The sequence below is a fragment of the Salvelinus namaycush genome, chromosome 18 (genome assembly GCF_016432855.1).
Source record: "Salvelinus namaycush isolate Seneca chromosome 18, SaNama_1.0, whole genome shotgun sequence".
Lineage (NCBI taxonomy): Eukaryota > Metazoa > Chordata > Actinopteri > Salmoniformes > Salmonidae > Salvelinus > Salvelinus namaycush.
In genome coordinates this window covers 41,401,592-41,419,038 of record NC_052324.1, presented here as the reverse complement: position 1 = coordinate 41,419,038, position 17,447 = coordinate 41,401,592, and the positions used below count along the sequence as shown (strand labels likewise).

The following is a 17,447-nucleotide window of genomic DNA, read 5'->3' as shown; positions in this document are numbered from 1 at the left end:
GAGAGACCTGAAAATAGCTGCACAGCAACACTCCCCATCTAACCTGACAGAGCTTGAGAGGATCTGCAGAGAAGAATGGGAGAAACTCCCCAAATACAGGTGTGCCAAGCTTGTAGCGCCATACCCAAGAAGACTCGAGGATGTAATCACTGCCAAAGGTGCATCAACAAAGTACTGAGTAAAGGGTCTGAATACTTATGTAAATAAGCTATCAGTTTTTTTTATTTTTTATGTATTAGCAAAAATGTCTCTCAACCTGTTTTTGCTTTGTCATTATGGGGTATTGTCTGTAGATTGATGAGTGGGAAAAAACGATTATCTATTTTAGAATAAGGCTGTAATGTAACAAAATGTGGAAAAAGTCAAGGGGTCTGAATACTTTCCGAAAGCACTGTATTATGTTGTTTGAGCTCCGCTTGTTGCCTTTTTCTCATGGCAACGGGCCACATATTTTGCTGCTGTGATGGCACACTGCGGTATTTTGCCTAACAGATATGGGAGTTTATCAGAGTTTGATTTGTTTTCAAATTCTTTGTGGGTCTGTGTGATCTGTGGGAAATGTGTCTCTGTGGTTATACATTTGGCCTTTCTCTCACCGAACACCTCTGATCTCCAGCACCATGGGTAACCCTACAGTTAACACACACATCTTTCCCCACCTATATAACACAATCCCTTGTCTCATGCCCTCCTGCACACTTCTCACTTCTAGGAATCTCCCCATCCTACACACAGCTGTCCGTGTTTGATCGCATTGGATTGTGGGATTTGATAACTAAGATTCCTGCTTTTATGAGCTTGAACAGTCATAGGGCTCGTTCAAGCAGGTCAATTTTGCCACGTCGCTTTCAAAGTGTGTTGCATTATGGGGATAAAAATTGTCCGACTTGCGCCTACATGTCGACTGCATGAACTTTACAGAAATCATGAGATCAAAGTTCATTTAGTTGACTGCAGTCAGAGAGATCAAGGGTCATATTTGAGAGCATCAAATCCGTGATACATTGTGGTTAAATTGTGACTTTCGGCTATCGCAGATACACCTCCCTGACTTCACTGCTCGACTTTCGTCTACAGCCGGTTGATTTCGCCTTACAACTCAAACGCGCCCTATGGCTTGAAAGGAGGCAGAGGCTATGTGTAATTGTGTAATCAGTGACATCAACATTGGCACATATCCATTTCTTACATTTGCATGACAAAAAATAACAATTGAACAATTCTACACACAGCAACATAACAATTCCACTTCAATATTTTATAAGTGGATACATTAAAACGTCTTATCAGACGTCAGGAAATATTCAGAACAAGAGGTTTAGCAAAATTAAAAGCATTTAGTCACTTTCTATCAATTGTAATGTGCTAGGAATTATTAATATAAAATGTAATCACAACGGCTACACAGAGGCCGATATATTCACGTAAAACCAGACTTATACAGGACCAGAGTTGTTCCAAGACCAGTCAGATGCACAGCGGCAGTGCTCGACTTGGGCTGGTACACATCGGTACAGAGTGCAGGCACCTCTTACAGAACATTGCCTCTAATATATAATGAGTACCTTTCACCTAAATATCATGAGTATCGGCACCCAAAATGAGTGCTGGCACACATTTCATTCCACTTCAAGCACGGCACCGCAGTAAGAAGGCCAGGTAGGATCACTCCGTGATGACAAACTATTCATAGTAGGGTGACCAGATGGTCCTCTCTTCCCCCTCTCTCCATGGGTGACTGCCCCAGAGAGAGGCCCTGTATCTGGAGGTCGGCGGCTTCCGTCTCAGCCTCTTGGATCTCGGAGGGCTGGAGGTCTGTGGTGTCTGATTCTGAGGATGACGCCCCACCATGACACTGGTCCACTCCTGCCCTCTCCTGGACATGGTTGGAACTGCAGATGCCTGTGCCTGCATGGTTGGACTTGCATGTGTCTGTCTCTGAAGAACGTGACGTGACCTGTGGCTGCTGCATATGGTCTGTCTTCAACCGTCTCTCTAGTTCCTCTGTGTTGCGGGCTAGCATGAAGCTAACCTTCCTCTGGTGAGCTAGAGCTTCTTCCTTATCACTCAGCTACACAGGGAGAGATAAGGAAGATGGGATGGAGAGAGGGAGAGAAAGAGAGCACGATGAAGAAAAAAGAAGGAAGGAGAGAGAGCGAGAGAGAGATGAAGAGAGCGAGAGAGGGAAGAGAGAGATGGAGACAGAGAGAGAAAACAAAAAGATCATTACTTGACACATTGGAAAGAATTAACAAAAAAACAGAGCAAACTAGAATGCTATTTGGCCCTAAACAGAGAGTACACAGTGGCAGAATAGCTGACCACTGTGACTGACCCAACATTAAGGAAAGCTTTGACTATGTTCAGACTCAGTGTGCATAACCTTGCTATTGAGAAAGGCCACCGTAGACTATGTGCACACTGCCCACAAAATGAGGTGGAAACTGAACTTCCTAACCAAATTTATGACAATATTTTCCTCAGTTTACACAGACCTACAAAGAATTTGAAAACAAACCCAATTTTGATAAACTCCCATATCTACTGGATGAAATACCACAGTGTGCCATCACAGCAGCAAGGTTTGTGACCTGTTGCCACAAGAAAAGGGCAACCAGTGAAGAACAAACACCATTGTAATTACAACCCATATTTATGTTTATTTATTTTCCATTTTGTACTTTAACCATTTGTATATCGTTACAACACTGTATATAGACATAATGACATATAAATGTCTATTCTTTTTGAAATTCTGTGAGTGTAACGTTTACTGTTTATTTCACTTTTGTTTATTATCCACTTCACTTTCTTTGGCAATGTAAACATATGTTTCCCATGCCAATAAAGCCTTTAAACTGAATTGAATTGAGAGAGAAATATTGAAAGAGAGAGAGAGGGATCAGTGGGAAGGAAAAGCCAGATAACATTTTGAAACGTTTGAAATATCACTTGAACTTCTAGGAATATAAACCTCTATTCAAATGTATTTATCCACATGTACAGGAAATATTCAGGGCCCTAAGTATACTATACTAGGGTGTGGGTACCTTATACTGTATTAGGGTGTGGGTACAGTACAGTATACTGTATTAGGGTGTGGGTACAGTACAGTATACTGTATTAGGGTGTGGGTACAGTATACTGTATTAGGGTGTGGGTACAGTATACTGTATTAGGGTGTGGGTACAGTATACTGTATTAGGGTGTGGGTACACTATACTGTATTAGGGTGTGGGTACAGTACACTGTATTAGGGTGTGGGTACAGTACAGTATACTGTATTAGGGTGTGGGTACAGTATACTGTATTAGGGTGTGGGTACAGTATACTGTATTAGGGTGTGGGTACAGTATACTGTATTAGGGTGTGGGTACAGTATACTGTATTAGGGTGTGGGTACAGTACAGTATACTGTATTAGGGTGTGGGTACAGTATACTGTATTAGGGTGTGGGTACAGTACAGTATACTGTATTAAGGTGTGGGTATACTGTATTAGGGTGTACAGTATACTGTATTACAGTACAGACCAGGTCGAGGAGTTTGTGCAGAGTCTCTGTGGGGTCGTCTGTGATCTCTGTGCTGGACGGCAGCAGTCCTCTAAGTCTCTGAGCCACATTGAGCGATGCTGTCCTATCCTTGCCTGCAATACACAGATATAGTCAGTCAGTCAGTCATTCATTCATTCATTCTGTACAAACAGCCTCACTTCTGTTGTCTTAAAAACACAATGATATCAATGATGTATCAGTGCCTTCGTGAAGTATTCAGACCCCTTGACTTTTTCCACATTTTGTTACGTCACAGCCTCTAAAATGGATTAAATTGTTGTTTTTTTGTCCTCCTCAATCTACACACAATAACCCATAATGACAAAGCAAAAACGGAAATATCACATTTACATAAGTATTCAGACCATCTACTCAGTATTTTGTTGAAGCACCTTTTTTCAGTGATTATAGCCTCGAGTCTTCTTGGGTATGACTCTACAAACTTGGCTCACCTGTATTTGGGGAGTTTCTCCCTTTCTTCTCTGCAGATCCTCTCAAGCTCTGTCAGGTTGAATGGGGAGTGTCGCTGCATAGCTATTTTCAGGTCTCTACAGAGATGTTTGATTGAGTTCAAGTCCGGGGTCTGGCTGGGCCACTCAAGGACATTCAAAGACCTGTCCCGAAGCCACTCCTGCATTGTCTTGGCTGTATGCTTAGGCTCGTTATCCTGTTGGAAGGTGAACCTTCACCCCAGTCTGAGGTCCTGAGCTCTCTGGAGCAGGTTTTCATCAAGGATCTCTCTGTACTTTGCTCTGTTCATCTTTCCCTTGATCCTGACTAGTCTCCCAGTCTCTGCAGCTGAAAAACATCTCCACAGAATGCCACCACCAATGTTCACCGTAGGAATGGTGGCAGGATTCCTCCAGACGTGACGTTTGGCATTCAGGCCAAAGAGTTCAATCTTGGTCTTATCAGATCAGAGAATCTTGTTTCTCATGGTCTGAGAGTCCTTTAGGTGCCTTTTGGCAAACTCCAAGCGGGCTGTCATGTGCCTTTTACTGACGAGTGGCTTCCGTCTGGCCACTCTACCATAAAGGCCTGATTGGTGGAGTGCTGCAGAGATGGTTGTCCTTCTGAAAGGTTCTATTATCTCCACAGAGAAACTCTGGAGCTCTGTCAGAGTGACCAAGGCCCTTCTCCCCCGATTGCTCAGTTTGGCTGGACGGCCAGCTCTTGGAAGAGTCTTGGTGGATCCAAACTTATTCAATTTAAGTATGGTGGAGGCCACTGTGTTCTTGGGGACCTTCAATGCTGCAGACATTTTTTGGTACCCTTTCCCAAATCTGTGCCTCCACACAATCTTGTCTCGGAGCTCAACAGACAATTCCTTCGACCTCATGGCTTGGTTTTTGCTCTAACATGCACTGTCAACTGTGGGACCTTATGTAGACAGGTGTGTGCCTTTCCAAATCATGTCCAATCAATTGAATTTACAACAGGTGGATTGTAAATTTGTAGAAAGTTGTAGAAACATCTCAAGGATTAACAATGGAAAGAGGATGCATCTGATCTCAATTTCGAGTCTCATAGCAAAAGGTCTGAATACTTATGTAAATAAGGTTAAAAAAAAATAAACTTTTAATAAATTTGCAAACATTTCTAAAAACCTGTTTTCGCTTTGTCATTATGAGTATTGTGTGTAGATTGAATAAGGCTGTAATGTAACAAAATGTAGAAAAAGTCAAGGGGTCTGAATACTTTCCAAATGCACTGTATATCAATATTATATAGATATTTATATACATCATTCACTGTGATACACTCAAACTTACAGAACATTAACTTCCATGTTTCTGTGTCTTGTTGAAGTGAGGACAATACAGTATATTTCAATACAGTATACCTTCTGGCCTTAGTGGGCGGGACTTGTTCCTGTCCGTCTCCGCCAGAAGCAGGAAGTGATCGCTGCGCCTCCTGAGCTGCTGTTCAAAGGCGATCCGAAAAGCGTCCGCCATCAGCAACGCTTCCTCCATCCTCCTGCCATGACCCTCCAGCTACACACACATAAACAACTATTAATTCACTACATTCCTAAAGAAACGATTTACTTTTTTAGTCCTATACATTTCCCTGACCGCAAAAAATACTCGTTACTTTTAGAATGCTCAGGCAGGACAGAATTATGGTCCAATACACGCACCTATCAATATAATGCATTGTCATCCTTACTGCCTCTGATCTGGCGGAATCACTAAACACAAATACTGTGTTTGTAGATGATGAGTGTTGAAGTGTGCCACTGTGTCCGTAAAAATAAATACAATCATTTGTGCAGTTTGCGTAATATAAGGATTTTGATGTACAGCATTGACTTTTACTTTGTACTTTTACTCAAGTATGAACATTTTGTACTTTTTCCACCCCTGTACTTAACAACTTCTTGCCACTAGGGGGGTGCCATTTCGACATAGTACAAATTCGTTTCCAAATTAAACTGCCTCGTACTCAATTCTTGCTCGTACAATATGCATATTATTATTACTATTGGATAGAAAACACTCTCTAGTTTCTAAAACCGTTTGAATTATATCTGTGGGTGAAACAGAACTCGACTTAGGAAAATTGCTCTATGTGTATGTCAGAATGCAGAATTTTGCTGGCTGTTCTGAGACCTGTGTATTAATTTGCCTGTCCTCTATTGGTTGAGATGCACTGCATACGCCTTCCCCTGGTTGTTAGCGAATAGGGAGACTTGAAATGGAGTTTCTACGTAGTTCCCAAAGTTTATAAATTGCTTGGGAAATAGGTGGCTCTTTCTTTTCACCTTCGCTCTGGCGCACTAAGGACCTTGGGACGTTCTTTTGGAAACATCGGTTATAGGTCTTTGACATTTCCGGCTGTGTTTTTATTCGATATAGGCTTTAAAGACATAATCTTGTTATTTTGAACCGAATTATATCAGTTTATGTCAGTATATTGCGATTTTCGGGCATTTATTTCCTTGGCGCTGTAGGAATTTGGGTATCTCTCTTTTGTGCTAATGTTTACTGCTAATTGCAACTCTGAAGACGACGTTCTCCAACCTAGCAACGATTCTTTTGGACAAAGGACACCCATCCCAAGATTCTGATGAGAGTTCATCGAAAAGTAAGAACTATTTATGCTGATAATTCATTGTTCTGTTGAAAAAAGTAAAATGCATGAGACGCCATTTCTGGCAGTGTAGCCTTGCGTTATCGCAGCCTGTATTGCGCAGTAAGGTTAATTTTAAAAATGTAATTCAGCGATTGCATTAAGAACTAATTTGTCTTTCAATTGCTGTCCAACCTGTATTTTTTTAGTCAAGTTTATGAATAGTTTTCGATAAGAATAGGTGCCGTTCCAAGATGGCGCCGGACAGATTGCTTGATATTTTGGACACTATTCTCAATGTATAAGCACGATTTGTGCCGCTAAATATGCACATTTTCGAACAAACTCTATATGAATTGTGTAATATGATGTTACAGGACTGTCATCTGAAGAATTCTGAGAAGGTTAGTGAAAAAATTAATATATTTTGGTGGTTTATACGTTATAGCTCTTTTTGCCTTGAATCAATGCTGGTGTGATGTTCGCTATTGTGCTAAGCTAATATAACGCTATATTGTGTTTTCGCTGTAAAACACTTAGAAAATCTGAAATATTGTCTTGATTCACAAGATCTGTGTCTTTCATCTGCTGCACGCTGTGCATTTTTAAGAAATGTTTTATGATGAGTAATTAGCTAATACACAATGGTCTCTCTAGTTATTCTAGTCGTTTTAGTGAGAGTTGTGATGGGGGCTGCAATGGTAAACTATGATTTATACCTGAAATATGCACATTTTTCTAACAAAACCTATGCTATACAATAAATATGTTATCAGACTGTCATCTGATGAGGTTGTTTCTTGGTTAGTGGCTATTTATATCTTTATTTGGTCGAATTTGTGATAGCTGCTGATGCAGTAAAAAAATGGTGGAGTATGGAACTGGTGTCTTTTGCTAACGTGGTTAGCTAATAGATTTACATAGTGTCTTCCCTGTAAAACATTTTAAAAATCAGAAATGATGGCTTTATTCACAAGATGTGTATCTTTCATTTGGTGTCTTGGACTTGTGATTTCATGAACATTTTATTATATGATATCCCTGTGGCTTTAGGCTAGGCTATGCTAGTCAGCTTTTGTGATGGGGGGGGATCCCGGATCCGGGTTTGGTAGGCGTTAGAGGTATAAAGTACATTTAAAACCAGATACTTTTACTCAAGTTAGGGATGTTAACGGTTAGCTGCTGAAAATACATTTGACCGTCATGCGTATCGGTCTATGGGTTAATTTGCATGTTCATTTGTGTGGGATTAAATTGGCGAGTGTATATTTTCGTTAGTCGTCATGCATTTTATTTATCACACGCCCACAGCATACAGAGCCGAGATAGAGAGGAATATCCTGCCACCTGCGAGAGAGTAGCTCCTCAAAAAGCCTGTAAACTACCGGAGTGAAACCTGCTGTTCTCAACTCAGTCATTGTGCAACAAATAACAATTCTAAATTGCAATCGCGTGTTAAAGACTTTGGTGACCACAATTTGAAAGGAGCCGTTTTATTTCTCAATCTAAACTCGTAAAGCGCGCCTCCAATTCGCCATTCGGATGCATAGGCTATAGCCTTCCTACGGTTGACTATCAGCGCGTCATCCACCACTTTACAATGGGAGCTCGAGGCAGTGTAATTGTTTTAAACCTGAACGCTTTACTTCAAATAATGATCGCATGTCTTACCTTGCTTCAAAGTAGCCTAGCCAAAATCAGACCATAGAAACGTGGAGGCAATTATTTTATAAAGACTTCCTCATACCATTAACCAGTATTTCTCTCCTGTTCTATTGGTTTTCATATCAACTTTATTTCGTTGTCCAGAAGCCACAATCCTCTTCATATTAACTAACCATCATAGTAGTTGCTATTAGATTCCCCCTTCTTCAACATTTCTAACAGAGATTTTCATCTCTGTCACATTTCTGCACGTTAACACTAGAACCTTATTACCTAAACTGGATAAATTGAAAGTGTGGGTTCACAGATCCAATCCAGATGTGTTGGTCATTACTGAGACTTGGTTAAGGAAGAGTGTTTTGAATACTGATGTTAACCTTTCTGGTTATATTTTTTTTTTTGGCAAGACAGATCTTCCAAAGGTGGGGGAGTGACAATCTTTACCAAGGATCACCTTCAGTGCTCGGTTGTCTCCACCAAGTCTGTCCTCAAACAATTTGATTTGCTGGTTTTAAGTATTAAACTTTCAAATAGCTCTTTGCTGACTGTTGCTGGGTGCTATCGTCCTCCATCAGCACCGGCCTGTACCCTACCTGCCTCTCTCCTGGCCCCTTACACTAAGTCTGAATTTGTCCTGCTAGGTGACCTAAACTGGGACATGCTTAAACCACCTGACCAAGTCCTAAAGCAATGAGACTCCCTAAATCTTTCTCAGACTATTACCAATCCCACAAGGTATGACTCCAAACACCCAGAAAAGGCTACTCTCCTCAATGTTATCCTCACAAATAATCCTGATAGGTATCAGTCTGGTGTTTTCTGTAATGACCTTAGTGATCACTGTTTTACAGCCTGTGTTCGTAATGGCTGCTCAGTGAAACGACCTGTCCTGATTTGTCATAGACACCAGCCAAAAAACTTTCATGAGCAAGCCTTCCTTCATGAACTGGCCTCTGTAAAATGGTATAGAATCAGCTTGATCCCCTTAGTGTCCAACAGGCTTGCTCTCCCCTTAACCTTGTTCTGAACACCTCCAAAACAAAGGTCATGTGGTTTGGTAAGAACAATGCCCCTCTGCTCACAGGTGTGATTACTACCTCTGAGGGTTTAGAGCTTGAGGTAGTCACCTCATACAAGTACTTGGAAGTAAGGCTAGACGGTGCACTGTCCTCTCAGTACATATCAAAGCTGCAGGCTAAAGTTAAATCAAGCCTTGGTTTCCTCTATCGTAATCGCTCCTCTTTCACCCCAGCTGCCAAACTAACCCTGATTCAGATGACCATCCTACCCATGCTAGATTACGGAGATATCATTTATAGATCGGCAGGTAAGGGTGTTCTCAAGTGGCTAGATGTTCTTTACCATTGGGCCATCAGATTTGCCACCAATGCTCCTTATAAGAGACATCATTGCACGCTATACTCCTCTGTAAACTGGTCATCTCTGTATACCGTCGCAAGACCCACTGGTTGATGCTTATTTATTATATTTTTTTATTTAACTAGGCAAATCAGTTAAGAACAAATTCTTATTTACAATGACGGCCTACCAAAAGGCCTCCTGCGGGGACGGGGGCTGGGATAAAAAAAATATATATATATATATATATATATATATATATATATATATATATATATATAAATATAGGACAAAATACACAACATGACAAGCGAGACAACGCAACATAACACTACATAAAGAGAGACTTATGACAACATGACAACAACATGGTAGCAACACAACATGGTAGCAGCACAAAACATGGTACCAACATTATTGGGCACAGACAACAGCACAAAGGGCAAGAAGGTAGAGACAACAATACATCACTCAAAGTAGCCACAACTGTCAGTAGGAGTGTCCATGATTGAGTCTTTGAATGAAGAGATGGAGATAAAACTGTCCATTTTGAGTGTTTGTTGCAGCTCGTTCCAGTCGCTAGCTGCAGCAAACTGAAAAGACGAGCGACCCAGAGATGTGTGTGCTTTGGGGACCTTTAACAGAATGTGACTGGCAGAATGGGTGTTGTATATGGAGGATGAGTGCTGCAGTAGATATCTCAGATAGGGTGTAGTGAGGCTTAAGAGGGTTTTATAAATGGGTGGCATGTAGCCTAGTGGTTAGAGCGTTGGACTAGTACCCCTGAACTACGGCAGGTAGACTAGTGGGTTAGCCTAGTGGGTTAGTATGTAGCCTAGTGGTTAGAGCGTTGGACTAGTACCCCTGAACTACGGCAGGTAGCCTAGTGGTTAGCCTAGTGGGGCGGTATGTAGCCTAGTGGTTAGAGCGTTGGACTAGTACCCCTGAACTACGGCAGGTAGCCTAGTGGTTAGCCTAGTGGGTTAGCCTGGTGGGGCGGTATGTAGCCTAGTGGTTAGAGTGTTGGGCCAGTAACCGAAAGGTTGCTAGATCAAATCCCTGAGCTGACGAGGTATAAATCTGTCGTTCTGCTCCTGAACAAGGCAGTTAACCCACTGTTCCTAGGCCGTCGTTGTAAATAAGAATGTGTTCTTAACTGACTTGCCTGGTTAAATAAAGGTTCAAACATTTTCTTTTACAAATAAAATAAAAATACGGAACTGCGCAGTTTAGAACGGTGTTTCCTGTGAATTGCATGATGGTAAATTATTTATTATTAGCTGCTTCATTACATGAGTTGCATGTTCACTAACAGGCTATAGCATTTTGACTGGAAGACGATAGGCTTGCTATTGTTGCATGTTTCCATCAATCGGTCCTTGTATGCATGCATAGTATCAGAGAGGAACTCTACAAAGCAGTCTCGCCAAAATCTGTCCAAAATAAGTCCAATGTGTTTCTATAGGCTTATTTTGGGCATAAAGCTGGTCACCTGCTGCCTGCCTTCCCGCCTTGGGACGACTCCCACTGTTAGGGCGGAAACAAAATCATCTCGTCATTATAAACAGATCTCTGATAGTATTTTCTGTCGGTCACGTCATTTTACTGTTTGGGGAAAATGTAACCGTTTGTTGACCGGTTAATGAGGGTTAGTTAGTCGGCAGCAAAATGGACCGCAATTTGTATCCTTAACTCAAGTAGTATTTGACCGAGTGACTTTTACTTTAGTCATTTTCTATTAAGGTATCTTTACTTTTACTCAAGTATGACAATTTAGTACTTTTTCCACCACTGGGCATATAGGCACGTATACCAGCACACACATTTCAGCTAATCATCAAGACCTTGATCAGTTGTATTCAGTGTTTTAGTGCTGGTTTGGAATTAAAGCCTGCACAGCCAGGACCAGGTGAACAATGTCTTAGTGGTTAAGGTGGGTACTCTACCTCTTGTCTTCGTGGTTAAGGTGGGTACTCTACCTCTTGTCTGAGCTGGAGAACCTGTTTTCGGCTGGCAGCAGCACTCCTGGCACACGGGCAGGCCTCCCTTACATTGGGACACTGGCACGCACCCAACACAGCCAGCTACAGGAAACAGACAGAGAATTAGAACACAGCCAACTACAGGGAACAGACAGAGAATTAGAACACAGCCAACTACAGGGTACAGACAGAGAATTAGAACACAGCCAACTACAGGGAACAGACAGAGAATTAGAACACAGCCAACTACAGGGAACAGACAGAGAATTAGAACACAGCCAACTACAGGGAACAGACAGAGAATTAGAACACAGCCAACCACAGGGAACAGACAGAGAATTAGAACACAGCCAACTACAGGGAACAGACAGAGAATTAGAACACAGCCAGCTACAGGGAACAGACAGAGAATTAGAACACAGCCAGCTACAGGGAACAGACAGAGAATTAGAACACAGCCAGCTACAGGGTACAGACAGAGAATTAGAACACAGCCAGCTACAGGGTACAGACAGAGAATTAGAACACAGCCAGCTACAGGGTACAGACAGAGAATTAGAACACAGCCAACTACAGGGAACAGACAGAGAATTAGAACACAGCCAGCTACAGGGTACAGACAGAGAATTAGAACACAGCCAACTACAGGGAACAGACAGAGAATTAGAACACAGCCATCTACAACACAGACAGAGAATTATACTGAACAAAAAATATGAACACAACATGCAAAGTCTTGGTCCCGTGTTTCATGAGCTGAAATAAAAGATACCAGACGTGTTCCATATGCTCAAATTTTATGCACAAATTTGTTTACATCCCTGTTAATGAGCATTTCTCCTTTGCCAAGATAATCCATCCACCTGACAGGTGTGGCATATCAAGATGATTTAACAGCATGATCATTACACAGGTGCACCTTGTGCAGTTTTGACACACAACTCCACAGATGTCTCAAGTTGAGGGAGTGCGCAATTGGCATGCTGACTGCAGCAATGTCCACCAGAGCTATTGCCAGATAATTGAATGTTAATTTCTCTACCATAAGCCACCTCCGACATCTTTTTATAGAATTTGGCAGTACGTCCAAAAGGCCTCACAACCACAGACCAATTCTAACCACGTCAGCCCAGGACCATCCTCATCCGGCTTCTTCACCTGTCTGAGACCAGCCACCCGGACAGCTGATGAAACTGTGTGTTTGCACAACAAAATCATTTCTGGGCAAACTGTCAGAAACCGTCTCAGGGAAGCTCATCTGTGTGCTCGTCGTCCTCACCAGGGTCTTGACCTGACTGTAGTTCAGCGTCGTAACCGACATCAGTGGACAAATGCGCACCTTTGATGGCCACTGGCACGCTGGGGAAGTGTGCTCTTCATGGATAAATTCCGGTTTCAACTGTACCGGGCAGATGGCAGTTGGTTATGGCGTCGTGTGGGCGAGTGGTTTGCTGATTGTCAACATTCTAAACAGAGTGCCCCATGGTGGCGGTGGGGTTATGGTATGGGCAGGCATAAGCTACGGGCAACGAATACAATTACATTTTGTTGATGGCAATTTGAATGCAGAGAGATACCGTGACGCGATACTGAGGCCCATTGTCGTGCCGTTCATCTGCCGCCATCACCTCATGTTTCAGTATGATAATGCACAGCCCCATGTTGCAAGGATCTGGCCTGCATACTCACTAGACATGTCAACCATTGAGCATGTTTGGGATACTCTGGATCGACGTGTACGACAGCGTGTTCCAGTTCCCACCAATATCCAGCAACTTCACACAGCCATTGAAGAGGAGTGGGACAACATTCCACAGGCCACAATCAACAGCCTGATCAACTCTATGTGAAGGAGATTTGTCATGCTGCATGAGGTAAAAGGTGGTCACACCAGATACTGACTGGTTTTCTGATCCGAGACCCTACTTTTCTTTTTAAGATATCTGTGACCAACAGGATCTGTATCCCCAGTCATGTGAAATCCATAGAATAGGACCTAATGTATTTATTTATTTCAATATACTGATTTCCTGACATGAACTGTAACTCAGTAAAATCTTTGAAATTGTTGCATGTTGCGTTTATATTTTAGTTCAGTGTAGAAGCCAGCTAAGACACAGACATAAAATCACAACTTTCTTTGGCAATGTAAACATGTGTTACCCACGCCAATAAAGCCCCTTTGAATTGAAGTCCAAAACAACTATAATAACAGAACATGATGTAATCATATGACATAATACATGACGTAATCATATGACATAATACATGATGTAATCATATGACATAATACATGATGTAATCATATGACATAATACATAATGTAATCATATGACATAATACATGATGTAATCATATGACATAATACATGATGTAATCATATGACATAATACATGACGTAATCATATGACATAATACATGACGTAATCATATAACATAATGCATGATGTAATCATATAACATAATGCATGATGTAATCATATAACATAATGCATGATGTAATCATATAACATAATGCATGATGTAATCATATAACATAATACATGATGTAATCATATGACATAATACATGATGTAATCATATAACATAATACATGATGTAATCATATGACATAATACATGATGTAATCATATAACATAATGCATGATGTAATCATATAACACAATACATGATGTAATCATATGACATAAATTATATAATCATATAACATAATGTAACCATACGACATAATAAATGTAATCATATAACATAATACATGATGTAATCATATAACATAAATTATTTAATCTCTCTCCTCCTGTTCCCTATGAATCTCTCTCTCCTCCTGTTTCCTATGTCTATCTCTCTTTAGGTCCTCCTGCCCCCCCCCCCCCTCTCTCTCTCCTCCTGTTCCCTCTGCCTCTGTCTCTGTCTCTCTCTGGTCCTCCTGCCCTCTCAATTCAATTCAAGGGGCTTTATTGGCATGGGAAACATGTTAACATTGCCAAAGCAAGTGAGGTAGATAATATACAAAAGTGAAAAAAATAATAAAAATGAACAGTAATTTACAATGGTGTTTGTTCTTCACTGGTTGCCCTTTTCTTGTGGCAACAATTCTTGCTGCTGTGATGACACACTGTGGTATTTCTCTCACTCTCTTCCTGTTCCCTCTGTCTCTCTCTTTGTGTCCTCCTACCCTCTCTCTCTCCTCCTGTTCCCTCTGTCTCCATCTCCGTCTCTGGTTCCTCCTGCCCTTTCTGTCTCCCTCTCTCTGTTTCCCTCTCTCACCTCCAGCACGGTCCCCTGGTCCTCCTCTCTCCCCTGGGTGCATGAAGGCTTGGTCCCCTGGAAGGCTCTCTGTTCCCGGACATTCAGCATGGCTAGGAGTTCCAGACACTGCTGACTCACAGCTACACACACACACACACACACACAGAGAGAGAGAGAAGCACATACACTTTCTCAATTACATTGCAAGACAGCGACAAGTATAATTGTTGATTGAGCAGAAGGACTAGGTACCTACCAGTGTTCTCTGTCCTCAGCTCCTGTACCTCCCTCACCCTGTCTCCCAGGCTGTCACTCAGAGCCTTTTTCTCACTGCAAACCCTGCCCACACATACACACTGACCAATCAAAATCTGCAAACCCTATACCCATAAGCACACGTCAACCAATCAAAAACGGGGAAAAACCTGCCTTGAATGTAAACCATGACCTCACCTGACATATTTCTGCTCCCAGGACTGCTCAAAGTTCTTGAAGTGCATCTGGTTATAAGTGATCTCCCACTGCAGGCCATTCACTTCCTGTGACAGAGTTCATTAAATACATGTTCAAACTGTAAGTACACTGTAATAACCTAGGAAATACTGCATATTTAGATGTATTAAAACAAGCAGAATTCTTTGAAAGTACCAGAAAGCTCCCATTGTTACCACATAATTTACTGCAGTGTTTCTCAACTCCAATCCTCCAGTCCTCCCAACAGCCCAACTCCGGTCCTCCTGTACTCCCAACAGCCCAACTCCAGTCCTCCAGTACCCCCAACAGCCCAACTCCGGTCCTCCTGTACTCCCAACAGCCCAACTCCAGTCCTCCCAACAGCCCAACTCCGGTCCACCTGTACTCCCAACAGCCCAACTCCGGTTCTCCTGTACTACCCAACAGCCCAACTCCAGTACTCCCAACAGCCCAACTCCAATCCTCCAGTACCCCCAACAGCCCAACTCCGGTCCTCCTGTACCCCCAACAGCCCAACTCCAGTCCTCCTGTACTCCCAACAGCCCAACTCCGGTCCTCCTGTACTCCCAACAGCCCAACTCCTGTACTCCCAACAGCCCAACTCCTGTACTCCCAACAGCCCAACTCCTGTACCCCCAACAGCCCAACTCCTGTACCCCCAACAGCCCAACTCCAATCCTCCCAACAGCCCAACTCCAGTCCTCCAGTCCTCCCAACTCCAGTCCTCCTGTACTCCCAACAGCCCAACTCCAGTCCTCCCAACAGCCCAACTCCAGTCCTCCCAACAGCCCAACTCCAGTCCTCCCAACAGCCCAACTCCGGTCCTCCTGTACTACCCAACAGCCCAACTCCAGTACTCCCAACAGCCCAACTCCAGTACTCCCAACAGCCCAACTCCAATCCTCCAGTACCCCCAACAGCCCAACTCCGGTCCTCCTGTACCCCCAACAGCCCAACTCCAGTCCTCCCAACAGCCCAACTCCGGTCCTCCTGTACTCCCAACAGCCCAACTCCTGTACCCCCAACAGCCCAACTCCAATCCTTCTGTACCCCCAACAGCCCAACTCCAGTCCTCCAGTACCCCCAACAGCCCAACTCCAGTCCTCCAGTACCCCCAACAGCCCAACTCCGGTCCTCCTGTACTCCCAACAGCCCAACTCCGGTCCTCCTGTACTCCCAACAGCCCAACTCCAGTCCTCCCAACAGCCCAACTCCAGTCCTCCCAACAGCCCAACTCCAGTCCTCCCAACAGCCCAACTCCGGTCCTCCTGTACTACCCAACAGCCCAACTCCAGTACTCCCAACAGCCCAACTCCAATCCTCCAGTACCCCCAACAGCCCAACTCCGGTCCTCCTGTACCCCCAACAGCCCAACTCCAGTCCTCCCAACAGCCCAACTCCGGTCCTCCCAACAGCCCAACTCCGGTCCTCCCAACAGCCCAACTCCTGTACTCCGAACAGCCCAACTCCTGTACCCCCAACAGCCCAACTCCAATCCTTCTGTACCCCCAACAGCCCAACTCCAGTCCTCCAGTACCCCCAACAGCCCAACTCCGGTCCTCCTGTACTCCCAACAGCCCAACTCCAGTCCTCCCAACAGCCCAACTCCAGTCCTCCCAACAGCCCAACTCCTGTCCACCTGTACTCCCAACAGCCCAACTCCGGTCCTCCTGTACTCCCAACAGCCCAACTCCAGTCCTCCTGTACCCCCAACAGCCCAACTCCAGTCCTCCTGTACCCCCAACAGCCCAACTCCAATCCTCCCAACAGCCCAACTCCGGTCCACCTGTACTCCCAACAGCCCAACTCCGGTCCTCCTGTACTCCCAACAGCCCAACTCCAGTCCTCCTGTACCCCCAACAGCCCAACTCCAGTCCTCCTGTACCCCCAACAGCCCAACTCCAATCCTCCCAACAGCCCAACTCCAGTCCTCCCAACAGCCCAACTCCGGTCCTCCTGTACTCCCAACAGCCCAACTCCAGTCCTCCCAACAGCCCAACTCCAGTCCTCCCAACAGCCCAACTCCGGTCCTCCCAACAGCCCAACTCCGGTCCTCCTGTACTACCCAACAGCCCAACTCCAGTACTCCCAAC

General features: G+C 43.6%; 1 protein-coding gene across 2 annotated transcripts in view; it reads right to left on the bottom strand.

Moving 5' to 3' along the window:
- Positions 1 to 331: 331 nt before the first annotated feature.
- ccdc125 (coiled-coil domain containing 125) overlaps positions 332 to 17,447 on the bottom strand; it is a 31,403-nt gene continuing 14,287 nt past the window's right edge. For both annotated transcript variants that reach the window (XM_039013820.1, XM_039013821.1), the window contains exons 7-13: positions 15,334 to 15,419; positions 15,137 to 15,219; positions 14,899 to 15,020; positions 11,629 to 11,733; positions 5,397 to 5,547; positions 3,533 to 3,645; positions 332 to 2,071 (exon numbers count right to left, since the gene is read on the bottom strand). In XM_039013820.1, the coding sequence (XP_038869748.1) occupies positions 1,688 to 2,071; positions 3,533 to 3,645; positions 5,397 to 5,547; positions 11,629 to 11,733; positions 14,899 to 15,020; positions 15,137 to 15,219; positions 15,334 to 15,419 (1,044 nt within the window). In that variant the 3' untranslated portion in view covers positions 332 to 1,687. The remainder of the gene's footprint in view (positions 2,072 to 3,532; positions 3,646 to 5,396; positions 5,548 to 11,628; positions 11,734 to 14,898; positions 15,021 to 15,136; positions 15,220 to 15,333; positions 15,420 to 17,447) is intronic.